The 26080-nt window shown below is 38.8% G+C and overlaps 1 protein-coding gene across 1 annotated transcript in view; it reads right to left on the bottom strand.

The window, feature by feature from the left end:
• Window positions 1–26080, bottom strand: part of LOC106081066 (hillarin) — a 146835-nt gene that overhangs the window by 40787 nt on the left and 79968 nt on the right. The window contains exons 3-5 of the mRNA XM_013242778.2: window positions 20749–21819; window positions 3094–3235; window positions 2599–2792 (exon numbers count right to left, since the gene is read on the bottom strand). Of these exons, the coding sequence (XP_013098232.1) occupies window positions 2599–2792; window positions 3094–3235; window positions 20749–20937 (525 nt within the window). The 5' untranslated portion in view covers window positions 20938–21819. The remainder of the gene's footprint in view (window positions 1–2598; window positions 2793–3093; window positions 3236–20748; window positions 21820–26080) is intronic.

Consider the following 26080-nt stretch of genomic DNA (forward strand, 5'->3'; position numbering starts at 1 on the left):
AGGTTTGGCCCTGTCTAATTAATCACTTGATCGGAGTGCATTTGGAGACCCCTATCTGATAGTCTATATTGCTTCGCTACACTCTAAAGTGCTTTTTAATATCTTCCTCCATAGGATATAGGGGGTACATTCATTAAGTCGTTCCGTTTGCAACACTTCGCAATATCCATTTCATACCCTAAAAACTATACTTATTCTAGATCGTCGTAAAAATCTAAGACGATTTAACTCTGTCCGTCCGTCTGTTGTAATCACGCTACAGCTTTCCAAAATTGAGATATTGAGCTCAAATTTTGCACAGACCCGTATTTTTTTTCATACGCAGGTTAAGTTCTTGAATGGGCTAAATCTAATAATATTTGGATATAGCTGTCATATAGACCGAACTGCCCAAATAGGCTCTTGGGCCCATAAAATTGGTATTTATTGCCCGATTTCGCTGATTTTTTAAACATTGAGTCAGATTAAGACTTCTTAACTCAACCAGAATATAGTCCAGATCGGCCCATATTAAGATATGGATATATAAGTTCTTAGGCTCATAAAGCCATATTTATTATCCGATTTCGGTGAAATTTACAGTAAGTTTTATTAAGATTCCCGCCATCCGACCAGAATATGGCTCCTATGGCATTACATTAAAATATAGCTGTCATATAGACGGATCTGTCGATTTAGGGTAATTTTGCTGAAATTGGAAACAATGAGATGCCCAAGGCAACCCAACATCCAAACAGAATATGATCGAGATTGGACCATATTTGGATATAGCTGCCATACAGACCGATCTGCCGATATAGGGGCTTAAGCCCACAAAATTTGCATTGCATTTGGAAACAGTGAGATGCACTGGGCCACCCAACGTCTAAACCGAATATGGTTGAGTTCGCACCAAATTTACTAATGTGGTGTATCCACATTTGTTATTCTCAATCGTTTAAATTATTTATTTTTTAACAAAGTAGGTTAAGTTTTCATTTTCTTTGTTAGTTTATATAACACTTTTGAGTTTTAAAAAATATGTTAAATTGAGTAGGCATTGGATTTTCATTTCTTTTCATTGTACAGAAAAATTGGATTCATTCGAAAAAATATAAGTGACGTGTCAGGAAGCAAAATTAAAAATATTCATAAATTTGTTAATTGTTTGCGTTTTATTTCATTTTGCGCCCTTAACCACGTCACTAACATGGCTTAGGGCGGCCGCCCACCCTATAAACATTCCAAAAACTTCCTCAAACGGATATGAAGACCGATCGATTAATTGGAAGTATTTGGGAGTAGAATAGGAGTCTGATATCTAAATGTGTCGCCACGTTTCAGGAGGGGGTTGCACATATTCATACATATCGTCCAACTCGCAAAGTACTGAATGATATGCAACGCCTTTCATTCATACAATCAAACTGTTATATAAAAGTCAAGGTGTATGTTTGTTGCCTATAGACTCGAAAAAAGCTGAACCGATATTCTACGAATTTTCCCCGATTGTGTAGGATGGTCTGAAAGGAGTAATAGACTATATAATTTTTTCGGAAGAGGGCCGGACCCACCCTCTTACCGCAAAAGTATCACCCAAACTCAAAAGTGTACCGGTGGGGACAATATGGCACTCAAACGAAAGGTATTTTGGAGTAGAATAGGAAATATCAAAATGTGGGCTCAGGTCTAAGGTGGGCTGTCCCGCCCCAAAACTCTACTCACATGTTAATATTTTTAAAACTACCTTTGAAAATAATACCATCCGTATTGGGTAGCCAAAAAACATGGTTGAAGCAACGAATCTATGTTCATAAGTTGTGCTTTTAAGTTTGGTCTAAAACAGTCGGCATACTTACGATATCGATTTTGTAAATGTTTCGAAGCAAGTCAGAGAAAACTCCTATTGCCTACTCAAAGTTTAGAAGAATTGCCATCCGGTTCAGTTGTGCTGTAAAACAAAGTCGTTTGAATTGCAATGAATGCATAAAGTGTGGATGTTCCCTTTATTAGGATAATGGATCAAAACCAACACAGCTAAAAGTTAAATTTTTCCGACAATCCATGATTTGTTGGTGGAATAGACCAGCTTGACCAATGGGTATTGTTTTGCTGCTATTTAGAATACATTTTCAATAATGTTATGCAATTCAAATGAAAAACAAACTTATTGTTTGTTGTGTCAAAACTTTGCCGTTCATTTTTTAATGCCCGTTTCAAACAGGAATTTTGCAATACTTTCATCTTTTGAAGATATTGCATAGAAAATTAAAGATTTAAGTCACACACACTCGTTTCTCCAGTATGCTTTAGAGCTTCAGTTTCTAAAACTTTCTCAAAAACAGAACGAGTTGGTTTTTCACCATTCTTTCACCCATAAAAAGTAAAATCATGCTGCATTTCACACAAGAAGAGTGGCAAACAAAACAAAAGACTTAAGAACCAAACCTGATTTTTTATTTGGTGCATCAGCTTTAGAGCATCACCAAAGTTGCACTGCTCATTCTAATGTCTAGACTTTACTCATTCTCCTCACTCTGCCTTGTGTGCAGTTCGATTGGTAGAGGCAAACAACTACAGCAGCAACAACAACTACTGGAGTCTATTATTTTCACTTACCAAATAGAAATCAATGGGTTTTTCTCTGGCTTTGTTGTAGGCCTTTTGGATTTCAGTCTGTTTGAGTGCATGAGCAATGTGCAGAGCGCTGGCATCGAAGCGTCCATATTTGTAATCGGATTCATTCTGTGATGGAGAACTAACCTCCCGGCTGCCATAGCCATTTGGGGTGGATTGACGTGAACCGAAACTTCCTAAAGAAACGAAACAACGAGAAAGAATATAAAATGTAAAGTCCAACAACAACAACAACAACAACAAGTCATGATATGTCAATATACAGGTGTGCGCTGTGCGGGAACGCGCGCTCGTATGTGTATATATATGTGTTTGTAATTTGTGGGTAATTATTTATTAATTAAGGCCTTTTTTGTGGCTTTTCTTGATTTTCCCAATTAGCAATTAATTGAAAGCGATGTATGTGCCTACACCGCTTCTATGCATCAAAATGAAAATCCCAGAAACTCTTTTTGAGTTCGTTGTACATCGACTTACCATCGACTTCGGTACGTGTTCCTCGAATCTGTTCATTCACAAATTTGTTGGTGCGTGGTGCATTTAGAGCTTGCCTTATGCCCACCGATGTATTATCCAAATGACCAGGTCCACTCTTTGGTACATGGGAACTGCAATAGACCTGCAATGGTGGCGGGAGAAAGAGAGAGAGAGAGAAAATACAGCTTTAATTTTTTCATATCAATCATGGCGCGAACAATGCACATATTAATAAATAAATTTCATGGCAATTGCTTGCGTTCGTTTCGAAGTTATGGCTTGGCCATTGCAAAAGTTTCGGTTTTTAATTCTTTTAATCATTTTTCCCGTTTTGCCATAAAAAGAGCCCACCACATTTATTGTTGTTTACTTGCAAAAATTGCTCAAGCTGAAATGAATAGTGGTGGTAAATTTTTGGTATGCATTGCAACGCCGTTGCAGCAAAACTTACGATCAGTTAAAACTTATCTTTAATGCCCACTGTTATGCTTGGTTTCTTTGTATTGGTCAATAAACAAAATTGTATTTATTCTGAAAATCTTACGTATAACTAAAATTATCTTCATTTGAATGAGCAGCAACAAACGGCATTACACAATGTTAAAAAAAATGAATTTGCTTTCAAATGTAGGAATATGTTTTTTTTAATTTGCACCAGGAAAGTTAAGTTAAACGCATTTTAAAATAAAACCAGATATACATTCCAATTCAATTCAGTAGGCCCGTTATTCCCATTCTATGAGTTTAGACTAGGATTTTATATTTTCGGGTTCCCGGCTATTCCCGGATATTTTTGTTCTAACATTTCCATAAACATAACAAGTAAGAGCATGCTAAGTTCGGTCGGGCCGAATCTTATATATACTCCACCATGAATAACATTTGTCTAGTTCTATGCGCAAACAAAGAATATTGAATATGAACTGTTATGCTATTGGAGCTACATCAAGTTATAGTCCGATTCGGAATATAAATGAATGCAGAACATTGTTGAATTCATTGTCTAATATTTCAGTTCATTCGGATAAGAATTGCGCCTTGTAGGGTCTCAAGAAGCAAAATCGGGAGATAGGTTTGTATGGGGGCTGTATCAAGCTATTGATCGATTCAGACCATATTAGACACATATGTTAAAGGTCAAGAGAAAAGCCGTTATACAAAATTTCTGCCAAATCGGATGAGAATTGCGCCCTCTAGAGGCGCAAAAAGTCAAGATTCCAGATCGATTTATATGGCAGCTATATCAGGTTATATACCGATTTGAATCATACTAAGTACAGTTGTTGAAAGTGATACCAAAACACCACGTGCAAAATTTCAGTCAAAGTGGACGAGAATTGCGCCCTCTAGATGCTCAAGAAGTCAAGACCCCAGATCGGTTTATATGGCAGCTATACCAAAACATGAACCGATTTGGCCCATTTACAATCCCAACCGACCTACACTAATAAAAAGTATTTGTGCAAAGTTTCAAGCGGCTAGCTTTACTTTTTCGAAAGTTAGCGTGCTTTCGACAGATAGATGGACGGACGGACATGGCTCGATCGACTTAAGATGACATGACGATCAAGAATATATATGCTTTATGGGGTCTGAGAAGCATATTTCGAGGAGTTACAAACAGAATGACGAAATTAGTATACCCCCATCCTATGGTGGAGGGTATGAAAACTAAATGGGAGTAGAGAAAAATTTAGATTAGGGTTCTACATTTTCCAGCTTTTCCATTCCTGGGAAAACTTAATAAACAAGTTTTTTCCGGGTTCCCGGCTATTCCCGCATATTTTTGTTTTAACGTTTCCATAAACATAAAACCAAATGGAAGTAGAGAAAATCTTGTAATTTTAAGGTTTGGCCTTAAACATCCTGTTAAGTTCAACACCAATTTACAGCATATATATATCAAACTAAGAATATTAGACACTGCATCCTTAATTTTTTTGTATTTTGAAAATGTCTAGTATTTGCCTACCTATTATTCACCTTTAAACTCAATGATATAGAATCTACACGAAAAGATTATTTAGTAAGTAAACTTATTTTCTGAAAAACGTTGTAGTTTGTTTACGATAAAAGTACATGTTTTTTTGCCATAAATTTTTGCAAGATATTGTGACAAATAATATTTTTAAACTGCCAATAACTTCTGTTCTGCCATATATAAAATGTTATTCGCAGTTTCAACTTGTTCTTCTTTATTCATAAACTAGCCCGGGCCCGCTCCGCTGCGCTTTCTTTTACTTTATATTTTTCCTTGGAATATTTATTTTCGACAATTAAAGAGCTTTTAGTGAAGTACCAAGCTACGAAAATAGGATATCGCTTGACTAGCAGTTTAACAATATAAGTGCCTTTATCTGAATCCCATTTGATCTTTATTGGTCTACGAATTTAAGTTTGGATGTAGGGTGTACTCCATTCTTAAAATACTTTATTTCAGCCCGATATTCTCATGATATCTGATTTAGGGGTGTTTTCAGCATCGTGCTCTTCTTTCAAATACCATTTATGATTTAAACTCCATATTGCCATTTGTTTAGGGGAGTTTACACGATGAGCCGTCCCCCAAGCACATGGCCCCAAAATAGATTACTAAATTCGTTTTCTAATCTCAAATACCTTTCATTTGAGCCACATATTGGGATGGTCGAAAAATGTTTACCCTTTGGGGGGTGTTTTGGGGAAGGGGTGATGCCCTAAATACATGGTCCTACATATGGATATCAAATTCGTATTCTACTCTCAATTGCATTTATTTGAGCCCCATATTGCGATGGTCACTAAAAAATTGCTTTTTGTGGGATATTTTGGGATAGGGGTTGACCCCCAGAAAATTGGTCCTGAAAGTGGGTATCAATTCTTGCTCTACCCCCAATACCTTTCATTGAAGCTTCACATTGACATTGTCGGTAAATATGCCCGATTTAGGGGTGTTTTGGGGATTGGGGTGGTCCCCGAACTCTTAGCCCGGAAAATATGCTATATTCTCATATAACTATATATCATTTATTTGAACCCTATATTGCCATTGGCCTCAAAATTGGATATCAAATTCGATTTCTAATCTCATTTAAATTCTTTATTACAAAAGTCAGCAAATATGTTCGGTTTATGGTATTGGCCATAAAAACTATAAATATTTAGTTCCACTCTCTTTAAGACCCAAATTGTCTTGGTGAGCAAATACGTCCAATGGGGGGTTGTTATGGTGGTGGGACGTCCCCTGGACAGTTGGCCCCTAATGTTGATATCAGATACGTGGTGTACTCCCAAATACCTTTAATTTGGTCGGCAAACATGACCGGCTTGGGCCTTTAAAATATATATCGGATTCGTGTCCTACTCTAAAAACCCTGTTATTTGAGCCTCATATTGCAATAGTCAGCAAATACTTCCTATTTCGGTGGTGTTGTGGGGGTGGGGTGGCCCCATAGACACTTTTCCCGAATATTGATATCAGATTCGTGCTTTTTTCCCAAAGACCTTTCATTTGAGCCCCATATCCCTATGGTCGTAAATTTGTCCCCTTGGGGGGATGTTTTTAGGGAGAGGCGGCCCCCCAACACTTGGTCCCATATTTAGATATCAGATTTGAATTCCCATATTCCCATGGTCAGTAAATAAGTCCTGTTTGGTGGGTGTTTTGGGGAAGGGGTGGTCCCCCAGAAACGTGGCCCCACATTTGGATATTAGATTCATATTCTACTTGCAAATACCTTTCATTTGAATCCCATATTGCCATGGTCGGTAAATATGTCCGATTTAGGAGTGTTTTGGGGTTGGGGTGGTCCCCCTAACACTTGGTCCGACAATTGGATAGGGATTGGATTTTTAGGGTACTATATGAGAGCACACAAAATTTCGCTTAAATCGCACCACCCATCTCCGAGATCTGGCGTTTCTGAAAATTAGGGTAAGGGGGATGGTCCGCCCCCCCCCCCCTTCGAATATCAAAAAATGTAGTACCCTATTTCCACCACGGGATCATTATGCACCATCTGTGAAAATCTTAAGAAAATCGGTTCAGCCGTTTCTGAGTCTATAAGGAACACACAAACGAAGAAACAAACAAACCTACAAACAAACACAAATTGATTTTTATATATAAGAAGATTAAATTACCGTCATGCTTATGGATATATACATATCCATAATTTTTAATCATTTAAATTTTAAAGTAGTTTGTATATTTTGAAAAGTATGCTAAGTTTAATTTATGTTGTAACATAATTCAAACTCGAATTTTTACCAATTATAAGCACATCTCATTTGGTAATTCAAACTCATTCAGAGTATATTTTGATTTATTTGCATTTAGTGCGGTATAAAAAGACTTAAATTTTTCCACTACTCCATTTTGTTTTGCACTATGATCTGCATCATGTATTTCATGTAACTCACATAGGTACAGTTGTTGTTTTCGCATATTGAAATTCCTGTTTTGGGATGGATACTTCTTTTTCACGTAAATATAACCAAACAACGTATGTTCCCTAGAAATACTTGTTGCGTCTTGTTGTGCCTGGCAACCATTTATCTGTTGCTCCAATGATTTCCGTCTTTGGACATACCAGCATTTTTGTACCTAAGGCGAACTTTAAAAATTGTCACTTTCCGAGTCTACCATCTGCACTGGACCGAGCTGCTCAACATCCCACCTGCGAAGAAATTAAGGTCACTCTGGTCTCTCTCAATAACGGCAGATCAGCGGGCCCTGATAATAATAATAATATACCTTCTGATCTGTTACATACCCCATAGCTCAAGAGATTGTATAACCAGGTAGGCCTGGGATACAAACGCTGTCCCCACGGAATGGAAGAAGTGAATCAGGGTCACAACCCAAAGAAGCGTGACCTCACTCAGTGAGGTAGCTCATGCGATTACCCCAATACTCGGGGCGGCCTGGGATACAAACGCTGTCCCCACGGAATGGAAGAAGGGGATCATGGTCACAACCCAAAGAAGGGTGACCTCACTCAATGTAAGAACTGGAGGGGGATTACATTGCTAAACGCAATAAATAAAGTGATGGCGAGTCTTCTTCTGCAGCATATTTCACATGCACTTGGCAGCATTATGGGGAAGGAACAGGCAGGTTTTCGGTCAGGACGTTCTTGTGCCGGCCACATTAACTCCCTGCGCATAATCATTGAACAATTTGCAGAGCTTAACACACACCGATTGACTTCGAGCGTGCTTTTGTCACAGTTTCGCGAAGTTTAATGTGGAGCGCGCTGTTGAAAAATCGTGACACTAATTAGGTATTATAGGAATGCTGAAGTTTTAGTCCGTTTCAATGGTAAAGAGAGTCGACCTTTTGGGATTGACAAAGGAGTGAAGCAGTGTTGCATCCTGTCACCGACGCTGTTTTCCATTTTATTAGACTCCGTATTAGAAGCAACTAATGCTGAGGCACCCTATGGCATACGCTGGGGTATTTACGACTTCCTCAAAGACATCGACTACGCGAATGATATATGCCTCATTGCGCATCGCTTCGAGCACAGCCACTTTCTTAAAATCAACAATGCTTGGAGAATCAATGACCTCTCACATAATACAAAAGTCAGGATCTTCAACAATAGCGTGAAATCTATTTCATTATATGGTTGTACAACTTGGAGCTTGACACAAGCGACTACCCGAAAGTACAAGTTTTCATAAATCGCTGCCTACGATAAATACTTTGAATTTTCTGGCCAAACCATATTTTAAATGAAGAATTGCAAATAAGAACAAACACTTTCCCTGTCGATGTAGAAATCCGAAAGAGAAAATAGACTTGGTTGGGTCATAACCTACGCCGACCGCGCGATGATATAGCGAAAAATGTCATAGACTGGAACCCGCAAGAACAGCGAGGGAGGGGGCGCTCGAAAACACATGGATCCGCTGTACTAAAAGATAGTTACAATGAACCCACATTTCATGGAATCAAGTCGAGTATGGATTTGGTCAACGATAGAGAAGGATGGAGAGAGCTTGTTGATGCCCTATGTTCACACTGAACAGTTTACTATTGACCATATTTTATTGTAATATATTTAATATACTCCAATTATACCCAAAGATTTCAATTACCCTGGAGTGTGTAAGGTAGTCCTTAATCTCACAAGCTTGACTGGTCTACAATTCCCGGGGATATTTCTGAGGCCCGGCAAGCAGAACAGATAAATTTTAAACGGTTCAGTCATCTTGTTTGGATGTCAGCGAATGTCGAGTATGGTTTTTGAATTCGGAAATTTGTTGGAGATGTTACAAACGATATGACAAGGTTACTATGGTATGGTAAAGGGTAGAAGACTTACACAAATCGCTATTTGTGTCCAACTCATCGCCCACCGCTAAATGTACTCCAAAAATTTTCAGTATCCTTTTGATACCATCACATTCACTGGTTGAATATTTTAGAGTCCTAGCTCCATCCTGGGATTTGAAGCCTTTCAAACCGGTGATTGGGGTCATAGTGCACTGCAAATATCTTCGCTTGACAAAAACTTCTATGACAACCAGGGATGGAAAATATTAATTTTGAAATGGTACTAAAAAATTACTTTTTGGCCGAAAGAGTATTTTGGCTTGCACAAAGATTTAAAAAATCTCAATTTTTGTTTGCTTGGCGAGGATAGTTTTTTCATGATGTGTTCATTTCTTTTTCGAGACAAGCTTAATGGAAAATGAAAGCCATTACAGAAATCCAAAATCTCTGGAAAACTTCTGCCTTACAGATTACTCAGTACTGCCTTACAGATTACTCAGTACTCCCTAAAGAGTTCTCAGCACAATCTTTCATGGACTTTACGAGTCCAAATATGGCGACTAAATATAAATTGATAATACGCTTAAAATCCCCAAACGATCCGCAACGCAAATTAGACAGTCAGACAGATATGATTGAAGCTACTAACAAGTCGTGGCTTGTTTCATAAAGTGAGAACTTTTTGTTTTTTAGTATAAAAAAGGTTCGACAGCACGTGAATTGTTCGAAAAATTCGTATTGCATGAAAAGGTACTAAATTGGTAGCAAGAGTACTACGGTACTCCTTGGATGGAAAAAGTACCAAAGTACTGACTTTTCCATCCCTGATGACAACACCCCAAAGTGTAGTCTGGAACCATCCGTATACAAGCCTATGTTTCTGACTTGGGGACTTGACTTCTTGAGCTTCTAGGGGGCGTAATTCCTATCCGATTTGGCTGAAATTTTGCATGCCAACTGCGCCAAATAAGGTTCAAATCGGTTAATAACCTGATATAGCTGCCATATAAACCGATCTGGGATCTTGACTTCTTGAGCCTCTATAGGTCGCAATTAATATCCGATTTCCCTGAAACATACGTGTTTATTATGGTTTGAATCGGTCTACAGCCTTATACAGCTCCCATATAAATCGATCTCTCTATCTTACTTTTTGAGCCCCAAAAGGGCGCAATTCTTATTCGAATTGGCTGACATTTTACACAGGTTTCCAAAATATAATTTAATTATGGTCCGAACCGGACCACATCTTGATATCGTTCTAATAGCAGAGCAAATCTTTTCTTTTATCCTTTTTTTGCCTAAGAAAAGATGCCGGGAAAAGAACTAGACAAATGCGATCCATGGTGGAGGGTATATAAGATTCGGCCCGGTCGAACTTAGCACGCTTTTACTTGTTTATTTATTATACCCTACACCACCACTGTGGTAAAGGGAATTATAGATTTGTGCATTTGTTTGCAATGCTAAGAAGGAGACGAGGTAGACCCATTGATAAGTATACCGATCGGCCTAGAATCACTTCCTGATTTGATTAAGCTATGTCCGTCTGTCTGTCTGTCCATGTATTTTTGTAATCAAGGTACAGGTCGCATTTGTTGTCCGATTTTCACAAAATTTTGCATAAGTCTCTTTTTTGGTCCAAGGACGAACGCTATTGATTTAAAAAAAAAATCGGTCCAGATTTAGATACAGCTCTCATATATATCTTTCATCCGATGTGCCCTTTTAAAGCCACAATTTTGGTCCGATCCTTACAAAATTTGGCACAAAGTGTTTCTTTTGGCGTCCCAATACGTGTGCAAAATTTCATAAAAATCGGTTCAGATTTAGATATAGATCCCATATATATCTTTAATCCGATATGCCGTTTAAAGCTGTAGTAGTCACAATTTTGGTCCCATCCTTACACAATTTTGCAGGAGATGATTCATTTGACATCGCACTACGTGTTTTAATTGACATCTCAATACGTGTGCAAGATTTCATCAAAATCGAATCAGATTTAAATAAAACTCCCATATATAACTTTTATGCGTTTCGACTTTTAAGGCTGTAGAAGCCACAATTTCCGTATCATCGTAAGAAAATCGTAGAAGGTTCTTTTCGATATTTCAATAGGTATGTAAAATTAAAGTCTGGTGTAGGGTATTATATAGTCGGCTCCGCCCGACTTTTGCCTTTCCTTACTAGTTTTTATTTATTTTTATTTTTTATTATTTGTATTTATTTCCAATCGGCTCTATCAGGAATAGTGGCTCAGGTAATGTGTTTCCCATATGGCCTGGAACATCCCTCCTTGAATCAAGGATAACACAGTATCCGTGAGCGCTGCATGACCAAAGAGAAAACACTCTAAACCTAGCAGAAGTTTAGTGCATCAATTAGTGTCGTCATCAGCGAGGAAGTGATGTACAAACAAGCCATCTTTTGGATTCGGTTGGGGTTTTGTAGCGCTGTCCACCAGACCACCACATGGCATATCATTATGATTTAGCCAAGTTCGTCTGTCCTTCCCCACAATTTGGCATAATATTTTATCCTATTATCACCACAATGTCTGCAGGTCGAAATCGAAAATACGAAAATTATGGCGATCGGTCAACAATAATGACGTCCGTATTTTAGGTATTAATAATCCAGTAAACATTTATATGGAATTTATTACAAAACCATGAACTATACACTACACCACTACTGTGACTGTGATAAAATGTGTAGTCCGACTCAGAAATGACTGCTGATTCGGCTTAGCCATGTCCGTCTGTCCGCATATCCTTTCTGCGCTGATAGTCCGTTTGCCGTTTTTTTGTAATTAAGCTGGAGATTGCATTTGGTATCCAATCATTTCGAAATTTTTCATGTATCACTGGGCTAATCAAAGACAAACGCTATTAGGGCTTAGTTGGCACAATTTTGAACGGATTAGCAAAAATGTTGCTTTTTTCGGGGTATGTATCTGTTTTTCTAATTTAAATTTTATTTCGAGCTACCTTAGTGCAATTTCATTATGGTCATTAGCACACGATCAATTAAGTTCTACCGGCAATGACTATTAATGTAATTACGTACCTATAACTAACTACCTCTTCGCTGTTTCCTATTAATTGCCTACTTCATTCTTTTTTGTAGACACTTGTACACACATATCGATGCACAAGTGCATCGTTAGTTGGCAAACAAAATAACAAAAAAAAAAAAAAAACAAAGCAAGTAAAGGCGCGTTAAGTTCGGCCGGTCCGAATCGTATATACCCTCCACCATGGATCGCATGTGACCTGTTCTTTGAATGACTCTTTCAAAAATATAGGAGTTATATCAAGTAATAGACCGATATGGACCGTACTTGTTATGGCTGTTACAAGTCATAGAAAAATACCACCTCCTAAACTTCAGACAAATCGAGTAATAATTCCGACCTCTGGAAGCTCAAGAAGTCTAATCATGAGATCGATTTAAATGGCAGCTATAACAGGTTATGGGCCGAGTAACACCATACTTGGAACAGTTGTTGTAAATCATAATAAAACGCAATGTGCAAAATTTTAGCCAGATCGGTTAAGAATTGTGCTCTCCAGAAGCTCAATAAGTCTAATCGGGAGACCGGTTTATATGGCAGCTATATCTAAAAAGGGACCAATTACTAAAATATATATCTATATCTAAAAAGGGACCAATACACTAAAAGGAATGAATTTGTTCCAAATTTCAAGCGCCTAGGTTTATTCCTTCGGAAGTTAGCATGCTTTCGGCAGACAGACGGACGGACAAGCGGCGGAAATGGATACATCGACTTAAAATGTCATGACGATCGAGAATGGAGGAATCTTTGAGCAATCTTTCGAGGTGTAACAAAAGGAGTGACGAAATTAGTATACCCCCATCCTATGATGGAGGGTATAAAGAAACGTAAAAAGCGACCTCCTTAGCCATTGGAAAACTGCACTGCATAATATGTAGGTGAAGTGACTCGAGTGATTGAGTAGCGAGCGTCATGTCTAAAAACGTGTATCTGTGTCGACATCCATTGACTAAATAAGGCCGGGCCGACTTTTGATTGGACAGACCAGTTAGTTGCCGGCTAGGCAATCACCGACCAACTGGGAAGAGAGACAACTGTGCTTCCATACCAGTGTATATACGCTGAGCTGTTTCAAATTCATTGAGAAAATTAACCAAGTTTCTGTGAGCAAATTCAACAAAAATTTCAACAAAGGAAAAAAACGGATTTACGTAACATCAACTATAGTAATACTACCGCAGGCAAATATGCAGAAGGCAGAACAGGCAGATGTAGAAATAAGCTCACGTACTTTGGGATAGAAATAGGCAACAATGTGTTTTGTTGCCGCAAATGCTTCAAAATCTCACTTCACTCAACTAAACATTCCACACCAGCTAATTTTGATTGACAAACTTGTCTTTAGTTGTGGAAGTGCGTCACAAAACAGTTGTATAATGCAGCTACCTGTGCACATTTATTACCATCCATTTTGGCCTACGATGGAAAAAATGAAATGAGGTGGATAAATTAACTTTAAATTTAAATGTTCTAAAATGGGATTAATTTATTTTTATTTTTATACCATGCACCATAGGATGAGGGTATACTAATTTCGTCATTCTGTTTGTAATACCTCGAAATAGGCGTCTGAGACCCCATAAAGAATATATATTGTTGATCGTCATGCCATTTTAAGTCGATCTAGCCATGTCCGTCCGTCTGTCTGTCGAAAGCACGCTAACTTTCGAAGGAGTAAAGCTAGCCGCTTGAAATTTTGCGCAAATACTTTTTATTAGTGTAGGTCGGTTGGGATTGTAAATGGGCCTAATCGGTTCATGTTTTGATATAGCTGCCATATAAACCGATCTTGGGTCTTGACTTCTCAATCCTCTAGAGGGCGCAGTTCTCGTCCGACTTCCAATAACTGCACTAACTATGGTTCTAATCGGTCCATGTCTTGATATAGCTGCCATATAAACCGACCTGGGATCTTGACTTCTTGAGCCTCTAGAGGGCGCAATTCTCATCCGATTTGGCTGGAATTTTGTACAACGGCTTCTCTCGTGATCTTCAACATACCTGTTTAATATGGTCTGAATCGATAAATACCTTGATACAGCTCCCATATAAACCTATCACCCGATTTTACTTCTTGAGCCCCTACAAGGCGCAATTCTTATTCGAGTGAACTGAAATATTACACAATGACTTCTGCAATGTTCAGTATTCATTTATATTCCGGATCGGACTATAACTTGATATAGCTTCAATAGCATAACAGTTCTTATTCAATATTCTTTGTTTGCCTAAGAAGAGATACCGCGCATAGAACTCGACAAATGCGATCCGTGGTGGAGAGTATATAAGATTCGGCCCGGCCGAAGTTAGCACGCGTTTACTTTTCACTATATTACTAAAAAATATCAGCCAATGTCGAAAATTGTTTTATAGAATTTTAAGAAACCTAGAAAATTGTGGTGTAAGAGATACGAAAGGTGTCTTTACAAATGCTAACAACAGCACTAATCTCAGATATCCTTAAATTTTTTCGTTAATCTATATGAACAACAATCAGTAGCAACGCACCAGATGAAGGAGAGGTATCGGGAGAAAAGGAGAGAGGAGAAACGTCTGTTCCGCAGAAAGAAAAAGGTAATGGAAAGGCGTGAGTGTGAGCGAATTGCGATGTATAGGAGTCAGAATGGAGTCCGGAAATTTTTCCAAAGAATGAAACATCAAAGACAAAGAAAGAAATCTGGTAACTGACATAGATAACATGCTGAGGATACGGAAGTAACATTTGACCCAACTGCTACTGTCCGACGTTGGCGGCGAAGAGGATACCGCAGAACCAATCCCTGATGATGGGGTAGATTCAAGTAGCAGTGACCCGACTAAAGAACAACAAGGTAGCAGGAGCCGACGGGTTACCCGCTGAACTATTTAAGATCGGAGGCGACACGCTGATAAGGCGTATGCATCATCCTATCTACGCAATCTGGCTAGAAGAACGCATACCCGATGATTGGAACCTTAGCATTATGTCCCGTACACAAGAAAGGAGACAATACGGAATGTTCCAACTACAGAGGAATAAGTCTCCTCCCCATCGCATGCAAGATACTCTCGAGCATACTGTGTGAAAGATTAAAACCTAAAGTCAATGAGATAATTGGGCCCTATCAATGTGGCTTTAGACCTGGTAAATCCACCCTGGGCCAAAGATTCACACTGCGCTAAATCCTGAAAAAGACCCGAAAAGGACAAATCAACACCAATCTCTTTGTTGACTTCAAAGTCCCCTTCGATACCCCTTTACGTTCAAAGGTATTTCAAGCCATGTCTGAGTTTCGTATCCCTGCAAAATGAATAAGACTCTGCAGGATGACACGTACTGACACGCTTTTCTCAGTAAGAATAGGAAATAATCTCTCCGAACCATTTAATACCAAACGAGGTTTCAGACAAGGACACAGCCTATCGTGTGATTTCTTTAATATCCTGCTGGATAAGATTATACGAGATGCAGATGTGTCTGGCAGTAAATGGAGATAAGACGAAATGGATGGTTTCAACTCCAAAAACGCCTTGTACAACCGAGTAGGTAAAGAAAATAGAGAAAGTTGGAAATCACAATTTTGAGATAGCCAATAACATTATCTAATTCGTACGAATGACACCAGTTTTGAGATAAAGCGAAGAATAATAGTGGCAAACAGATGCTACTTTGGACTAGGTCAGCAGTTTAGAAACAACACCACCTCTCGACAGACGAATATTACACTATACAAGACAATGATACTACCCGTGCTGTTATATGGTTCTGAAGCATGGGTACTTGTGAAAGCAGATGAAGCAGTGCTTGGAGTATTTGAGAGAAAGATTCTTCGTAAAATATATGGCCCAGTTTGCGTTAATGAAGAATATAGGCGTCGTATGAACCACGAGCTGTATGATCTGTATGACGACGAAAGCATAGTTACACGCATTAAAATACAACGGCTGCGTTGGCTAGGTAATGTTGTCAGAATGGATGGAGAAGCTCCAGCAAAGAAGTCTTTTGAAGGCCAACACGGTGGTACACGCAAACCGGGAAGAGCAAAAGCTCGATGGAAAGATCAAGGGGTGGAAACTTGGTGTCAGAGATTTTAGAATGAGCGCATTAGATCAAGGCGCTTGGAACGCTAATCTGCGTTCGGCTAGTGGAACAAATGTTCTGTCACAGCCAAGTAAAGTAAAGTAAGTATATGAACAACAACGCTTTAAATCAGATGCGTCACATTTGAAAAGGATTAAAAAACAACTAGTCATTTCGTTTGTAACACCTCGAAATATTGATCTGCGATCCCATAAATTATATGTATTCTGGATCGTCTCAACATTCTGAGTCGATATAGCCATGTCCGTCCGTCCGGCTGTCGAAATCACGATAGCGGTCGATTTAAACCGATTTCCTGATTTCAATACTTGAGCCTCTGGAAGCCGCAATTTTTGTCCGATTTGGATAAAATTTTGAACTTAGTTTTTCCAACAACTTTGCCAGGTGCGGTTTAAGTTATAACCTGATATAACTCCCATATAAATCGATCTCCCGATTTAACTACTTGAGCCACTGGAAGCCACAATTTTTGTCCGATTTGGCTGAAATTTTGAACTTAGTGTTCTGTTATGATTTCCAACAACTGTGCCAGGTACGGTTTAAGTCTATAACCTGATATAGCTCCCTTATAAACCGATCTCCCGATTTAACTTCTTGAGCCCTTACAAGCAGCAATTTTTGTCGGATTTGGATGAAATCTTGCATTTGATGTTCTGTTATGACATTCAACAACTGTGCCAAGTATGGTCTAAATCAGTCTATAACATGCTATAGCTCCCATATAAACTGGTCTCTTGATTATCATTGTTCGGTTCGTAGAAGCTTTAATTTTTGATGGTTTGGCAGAAGTTTGGTATTTAGAAAAAATTTATGCCTTTCAAATAAATTTTTTTTTTATAAATTCTAAGCAGAATCCATGATAGTGGGCTCCCAAGATTCGGCCCGGCCGAACTTAACACGCTTTTACTTGTTACTTGTTATTTGGATACCCGGGCCGAATATTGGATACCCACCACCTTGGGTATATATGTAAATAACCTTTTATCATAATACGGTGAAAAATGCATTATTTATGTACCCATAGCATCTATATCCAAATATGATTTGGTCCAAATTCGTCACGGACATTGAGTGGTCTAATAAATACAAGCCACTGTTAAATTTTCGTTCAATATTGATCTTGTTGGCAGCTATATATAGACCTATCAGAACCATAGAGAACACGGATGTCGAAAGCCTAACATAAGCAACGGTTCTGATTGGTTTTGACTTGGCAAAATCCAGGCTTATATAGGTCTGCCTTCATCTCAAATATGGACCTCCCCGCGATGCCATCTGGGTGGCTATTTTTAACATCCGTTAAGTGTGCTAAAATGTGCCACGAGTTCAACTGTAGAACGATAAAAAGAGGTGTTGGTGCGTCGGGTTAGTAGCCTATCACCCCGAAGACTCAAAGAAATAACTATGATTAAAGGAAGAAGATTAAAAATGGATACCTCCATTCCATTAAAAATGGACCTCCCCGCGATGCCATCTGGGTGGCTATTTTTAACATCCGTTAAGTGTGCTAAAATGTGCCACGAGTTCAACTGTAGAACGATAAAAAGAGGTGTTGGTGCGTCGGGTTAGTAGCCTATCACCCCGAAGACTCAAAGAAATAACTATGATTAAAGGAAGAAGATTAAAAATGGATACCTCCTATGTTAACTACCACCGCAAACGTTTTAAACACCATGATTTTTCTTAACGGCACCTGAAATGTCCGCACTCTTTATAGAGAAGGTGCAGTGTACACATAAGCGGATGTATTGGAGAAATACAGAGCAGACATTACTGCCACACAGGAAGTTCAATGGCTCGGGAAGGGCTCCACAACAACACCGAAAAGTGACGACTTAGAACATTTTCTACGAGCGCCTAGAAGGAAAATATGACCGCTGTCCTGCCCATGATATTAAAACCGTTCTCGTAGATTTTAATGCAAAGATAGGGAAGGAAACGATATTTGGTCCAACAGTCGGAAATTCTAGCCTCTACGAGATAACGCCCAGTAATGGGTTGGTGCTGATAGATTTCGCCGCGGCAAAAAGCATGGTTGTTTCCAATAACCCCAAGTCGCCCAGGCACAAATCTAACTTTACACAATTATTGGAGAATATTTGTTTGCAAAACGATAGACTTAAGAAACGAACGTGTTTTATGTCTTTGGTCCATATTAGGTCAATATTTTATAAAATTTTTTGGAAAATCATAGTTTTTGGAAATTATAATCATAATTTTTTGGAAATCTACTGTGTTTTTATACCCACCACCGAAGGATGGATGTATATTCATTTTGTCATTCCGTTTGCAATACATCGAAATATCCATTTCCGACCCTATAAAGAATATATGTTCTTGATCAGCGTAAAAATCTAAGACGATCTAGATAGTCTTTAAAAATAGGGATATTGAGCTGAAATTTTGCAAAGATTATTTTATTTTCCATAAGCAGGTCAACTTCGAAAATGACCAATATCGGACTATATCTTGATATAGCCCCCATATAGACCGATCCGCCGATTTAGGGCCTTAGGCTCATAAAAGCCACATTTATTATCCGATTTTGCTCAAATTTGGGACAGTGAGTTGGGATAAGCCCTTCGACATTCTTCGTCAATTTGGCTTAGATCGGTCCAGATTTGGATATAGCTGCATATAGACCGATCCCCTGATTTAGGGTCATAGGCCTATAAAAGCCACATTTATTATCCGATTTTGCTGAAATTTGGGACAGTGAATTGTGTTAGGCCCTTTGACATCCTTCGTCAATTTGGCTCAGATCGGTCCAGATTTCGATATAGCTGCCATATAGACCGATCTGTCGATTTAGGGTCTTAGGCCCATCACAGCCACATTTATTATCCGATTTTGCTGAAATTTGGGACAATGAGTTGGGCTAGGCTCTTCGACATCCTTCGCCAATTTGGTACAGATCGGTACAGATTTGGATATAGCTGCCATATAGACCGATCTGTCGATTTAGGGTCTTAGACCCATAACAGCCACATTTATTAACCGATTTTGCTGAAATTTGGGACAGTGAGTTGTGCTAGACTCTTCGACATCCTTCGTCAATTTGGCTCAGATCGGTCCAGATTTGGATATAGCTACCGATCCTCCTACCGATCCTCCGATTTAGGGTCTTAGGCCCATAAAAGCCACATTTATTATCCGATTTTGCTGAAATTGGGGACATGAATTGTGTTAGGCCCTTTGATATTCCTCATCAATTTGGTGCAGATCGGTCCAGTTTTGGATATAGCTGCGCATTTATTGTCCGATGTCGCCGAAGTTTAGCACAGTGATTTAGTTAAGCCCCTCGACATTCCTCTGCAATATGGCATAGATCGGTCCAGATTTGAATATAGCTGCCATATAGACCGATCTGTCGATTTAGGGTCTTAGACCCATAACAGCCACATTTATTAACCGATTTTGCTGAAATTCAGGACAGTGAGTTAAGTTAAGCCCTTCGACTTCCTTCTACAATATGGCAGAGATCAGTAAAGATTTGAATATAGCTGCCATATAGACCGATCTCTCGACATAAGGTTTTGGGTCCATAAAAGGCGCATTTATTGTCCGATTTCGCCGAAATTTGGGACAGTGAGTTGAGCTAGGCCCTTCGACATTTTTCTGAAACTTGGCCCAAATCGGTTCAGATTTGGATATAGCTGCCATATAGACCGATATCTCGATTTAAAGTTTTGGCCCCATAAAATGCGCATCTGATTTCACTGAAATTTGACACAATGACTTATGTTAGGCTTTTCAAAATCCGTGTCGTATGTAGCTCAGGTCGGTTTATGTTTAGATAAAGTTACTTAAAAGACCAATATTTTGTTATACACAATTGAACAATGACTTGTACTTATAAGTAGTTGGTCCAATTCGGAACATATTTTGATATAACTGCTGTGGGACAAAAGGTATACAATTTTCACCGTATTTTGATGGAAGGTGGTTTACGTATATTCCCGAGGTGGTGGGTATCCAAAGTTCGGCCTGGCCGAACTTAACGCCTTTTTACTTGTTGATATGATTTTATTCTATTCATTCACAAAAAAATTACTTTTGGAAACCCACACTACTTTTGCCTTTCATCCATTCGAAATATTTTTAATAAAAAATTCTTGGAAATATCACAATAAAATGACTGTTGAACACTGTGTTAGTTTTTTGAAAAAATTGTATCCTGTGGGGTTTAGATTGGTGTAGACCATAGTGTTAATTTTATTCATTACCTACCTCTTTGTCATCTTGTTTGTGCTGGTTGTTGAAGTAGGTCTTTAGTGTTAGCTTAGTTCCACAGTGGACACACTTAAAACAGCCTGAATGGAAAAAGGTGAAATCCTTTAGAGGGCCAACGCGATCCACTTGATAAACGGTTTCACTGCAACGCAAACACGTCGATTCATAGAAATTTGGACGATACATTTTATTTGACTTTTGTTTTTCGTTTAAACTTTAACTAAAATAACTGAAATACTTGGTGGTATAATTAAATATTTTTAAATGATTGAAATTTATAAAAAAAAAATTTTTCTTCTTTTTTCACTTAAAAACTTTTTCTTTTCTTCTTTGTATTAAGGCACTGCACAGTGTTGATAGCACAAACGAACATTGGTAAAAGACAATGATGGTGTGGCGGCGTAGGGGCAGAAGGTGTCTAATGATGATCCTATGGCTGGATGCGGTTGTTGTTGCAATTGCATGCAGCTATCGATTATAAACATATTTTTTTTTTCAAATTCCTCGAGGGTATCTTTTGCTTTGAATCTTTTGTGCTTTTATTAAATTACACCTCTCGAATTTCTTTTGTTTGTTTGTTTTTTTTTTTCACTTCTTCTTGGCCAAGTTGTAATCAATTTGCCATGTAGGCTTAATCACGATACACAAAATTGTTAAAGACTTTTCTTCTGGTTCACGTTCGATATTGAACTGAAATTTCTTCTCGAATTAAACGGCAGTTTGGCCTAAGGACGGCGCGAAAGATTTCTTTTTGTTTTGTGTGTGTGTGTGTGTGTGTTTTGTTTTTTGTTTCAGTTCATTTACTTTGCGAATTGTTTTCTATTGTCGATGTTTTTAGCGAACAGTGAAGGCTTTGAATAGAAATGTGAACTTTTTTCAGTGCATGTTTGCGGTTAGCACTTCCAGCACATTTCATTCATTACGCAGGGCGCTTTAGCTTTTGCCGTGAGTGAGTTATGCGTGCTGCTCACGTTTGCGTTTCGATTTTAATGTCGTTATGCAGCCAGCCCCCTGAATGCGTGAGTGAGTTTATTGCCAGCTGCGGTATTTTTGTTCGTGTTTCACGATCTGCAATGAAAACACAAAAAAAAAATGTAGAAAAATTTAATACATTTTGAATGAATATACACGATCTCATGCATAATTATAAATTGAGGCATTAACGAAAAACGAATGTGATCTTGGTTTTGTTGTTGTTGCTGTTGTTGCTGTTGTCTTGCAACTGGCTATTAATTAGTTTGTAGCAGTTATACATAAGACGCGAGTGAGTCGTTAATTAACACATGCTTCGATTTATTTTCATTAATATCTTAATTGGTTTCATATCTGAAAATGGAAAGCTTTAAATGAATTCCGCTTCAGATACGATTGTAGGAGTTCGATAGAAAATAATGTTATGCATAGCGCTCTCAATAAAACGGAAGTAGATCTGTGAATAAAAACAATCTAATTATACTTTTAAGGCAAACCGAGGTGATTACATTATTGCTTCACTTCAATGTGGGTATACATGGGTCATCTTGCGGAATCAATCTTGAGCAGAAGCATTCGGAGTAGGCAAGTGCATTTCTCTTCAATTTTGGTTTCAATGAAATTTTATAGAGATTATTTCGAATGGAACAAATGCAAAAAACGTGGTCCCTGGTGTGTAACTAGTCGAAAAATTGCAGTCCTGAGCTTTGTAAGATGGGTCTTTCTGTCTATACCAATAAATACACGTAGGTTACATTTAACCGGCCGACAAGCGATAGCTGTGAGCGCCGCACAGGAACCGAAAGCCAGCGAATGCGTCCAAAGGTTGCGTATGCTGTACAGATATGTGGAGTAGCTGCAATTGCAGCCGCAGGAAATCAGCGGTTTTGAGAGGACAGTCCCAGATAACTGGTTCCGTTTGTAACTAAATATTTGAAAAATTGCATTCCTGATCATTCTAAGATGATTTAGGTCTTTCTGTCTGTACAAATAAAAACACAAAGGCCGACACGCGATAGCTGTGAGCAACGCACAGGAACCGAAAGCTACCGGGCGCGTTCAATGGTTGCGTATGCTGTGCAGATATGCGGAGTAGCTGCAATTGCAACCGCTGGAAATCAGCGGTTAAGAGTGGAGAGTTCCAGAGAAGGGCCGAATGGAGCCGACTTTTTCTAAAATAATGGTTGGCGCCATTAAGTAACCAAAGGCCACCATCAGAGTCTGTTCCCTGGTTAGGGGACGGCTGGGGTCGATCCTTGAAGCGGCTCACAGCATCGAGAGATATAAAGGGTGACTTTTCAAGAGCTATGGGAATTTTTTTTAAGAAAATTACATAAAATTCAGAAAAATGCATAAAATCTTTATTTGAATCGATAGTACGGTCCATATAATTTAATGTTTGAAGATTATTATACCCTCCACCATAGAATGGGGGTATACTATTTTCGTCATTCTGTTTGTAACTACTCGAAAATACTCGAGTATATTCTTGATCGACTTGACATTTTAAGTCGATCTAGCCATGTCCGTCCGTCCGTCTTTCGGTAAAGTAAAGATAGCCGCTTGACGAATTTTGCACGAATACATACTAGTGAAAGTCGGTTGGGATTGTAAATGGGCCAAATCGACCCATGTGTGATATAGTTGCCATATAAACCGATCTTGGGTCTCGACTTATTGAGCGTCTAGAGGTCGCAATTCTCTTCTAATTTGGATGAAATTTGGCACGTAGCCAGATTTCAAAATCGTAAAACTCCAAAAGTCACATTGTTGTTCTCCAAAGAAGAGATGAGAGAAACCCATGGTACGACTAAGATTGCGAAAGATCGAAATACTAACGAAGCGAAGAATTTGGCATACACAGAAACTCTGTAATCAGTGCCAACGCGCTCGGTGAAGGAGAGGTACAGGAAGAAGATGAGAAAGACGTGAGTGTGAGCGAATCGACAGGAATAAGAATGAAGTCAGGAAATTTGACCAAAGAATCAAACATCAAACCGATGTGTTTGGTGCAGGCACATCCTCATCCAAGGCTACCGTAGCGCAGAGGTTAGCATGTCTGCTACGACGCTGAACGCCTGGGTTCGAATCCTGGCAAGACCATCAGAAAAATTTTCAGCGGTGGTTATTCCGTCCTAATGCTGGACGAATTTGTGAGGTACTTTGCCATATAAAAACTTCTCCCCAAAGAGATGTCGCTCTGCGGCACGCCGTTCGGACTCGGCTATAAAAATGAGGTCCCTTATCATTGAGCTTAAAATTGAATCAGACAGCACTCATTGATTTGTGAGAAGTTTGCCCCAGTTCCTTAATGGAATATTCATGGTCAAATTTGCATTACATCCTCCTGCGTAGACAAAAAAGGAAATCTGGTGACTGATACAGAAAGTGTGCTTGGGTTATAAAAATAATTTTGTCGCAGCTGCTAGTATCCAGTAATGGTGTAGTAGAATGTACATCACTTAGTCAGAATAAGGTCCAAATAGCAATGCCGCGACTGAAAAACAACAAGGAAGCGTGATCCGAAAGGTTACCAGCTGAATTATTTAAGGCCGGGGACGACACGCTGATAAATCATCAAATCGTCTCCGCAATCATCAAATCGTCTCCGCAATCTGGCAATCGGTAATTGGAGATTCAGTATAAATAGGCATAAATCCGCTTTTGACAGCACTATTCTTTCAAAGGTATTTCAAGCCATGTCTGAGTTTAGTATCCCTTTGAAGACTCTGCGCGAGGACACGTTCCCCAGTACCAAACTTTAAATACCAATCAAGTTTTCAGACAGAGAGACATTTATCGTTTGATCTGTGTTAATATCCTGCTGGAAAATATTATACGATAGGCAGATATTAATAGGTATTGGTAGGTACACTTCACGCCTTTGTTGACTACATCGATATTATGGGTCGGAAACCAAAAGTCGTCACTGCACCGTTTGAAAAGGTCGAAAGAGAATCAGTGAAAGCTAGTCTAGCAGTAAGTGAAGATAAAACAAAGTGAATGGTATCAACTTTTGAAATGCTCTTTGCAGCAGGGTTGCGGAGTCTAGCCCTCGACTCTGTCGCAGGGTCGGAATCAAAGTCGGAATATTAAGCCGGATTCGGATAGCTGTTCGGAGTCGGGGCAAGCCTGCTCAATTCCGAACCAAACTCCGACTCCGGATCAGTAGTCCGACTCTGACTACGTCTCCGTCCTCAACAGCTCGACTCCGCAGCCCTGCTTTGCATCCGGGGAAACAAGAAAAGTTGTACACTATAACTAGTCTGCAATTGCAGATACCTCGACGCCGACGTGAACGATACGAATCACACCAGTTTTGAAATAAAATGGAGAAAAATATTGGCAAACATATGCTACTACGAATTAAGCAAATAGATTACGAACAAAACCATATCATGGCAGACGAATATTACATACATTATACGGCACATTTATATTACCCGTGTTTTAATATATTCTTGGAGAGTTTGAGAGAAAGATTCAATGTTAAATTTATGGACCAGTCCACATTGATGAAGAATATCGGCATGGTATGAACCACGAGTTGTATGACGGCGTGACGTTGGTTAGGTCGTGTTGCAAGAATGAATGAAGAAGTTCCAGCAAAGAAGTCTTTCCAAAGTAAACCATGTGGAAGACGCAAAAGAAGAAGACAAAAATTCCAATAGAAAGATCAAGCGGAGAAAGAAATTGAAGAAAGAGCGCAGAACATCGAGACGCTTGGATTTTTTTTTTGTTTCAGTTCGGCTAGTGGATCAAATGTCTTGTGAAGCCAATTAAAGAACGCGAAAAGCTTTTTTGCGCAGGGTGGTGTTTGTTCACAGTCTCATTACACTCCAGCATGGGCCAAAAGACAACAAAATTTTTATGTAAGTATTTATAATTATTTCATCATTCTGTATAAAACACATAGTAAAATCAATCAGAGGCATTATAAAATATATATTAGGCATTTCATGATTTTTCGAACACATTCTAGCTCGAGATCATATTCAATGCTTTATATTCAAAGAATAGCATAGCAAAGAACTTATAAAAGTTGAGCAAGTGTGTGTCATTGTTCAAAAGACTTTGACTGGCTAGTGGATTATGATTTCTGATATGCCATGTATCTTCATCAACGCTTTTATCAAATTGATTAAGGTGTCCTTTATTTTGGCAAAGGTGTTGATAAAGATACATGGCATATCAGAAATCATGATCCACTAGCCAGTTTTTCAAATTTACGTAAAATTTTTCTTATTTCATCACGGTTCTAACCTACAAAGGAACAGCCATACTTATATGATATACAGCTCAGCCCAACTCTCACAATGTTCATCCGATTTGGACTAATATTGCAATAACTGGCACT

The sequence above is a fragment of the Stomoxys calcitrans genome, chromosome 5, assembly GCF_963082655.1.
Source record: "Stomoxys calcitrans chromosome 5, idStoCalc2.1, whole genome shotgun sequence".
NCBI lineage: Eukaryota > Metazoa > Arthropoda > Insecta > Diptera > Muscidae > Stomoxys > Stomoxys calcitrans.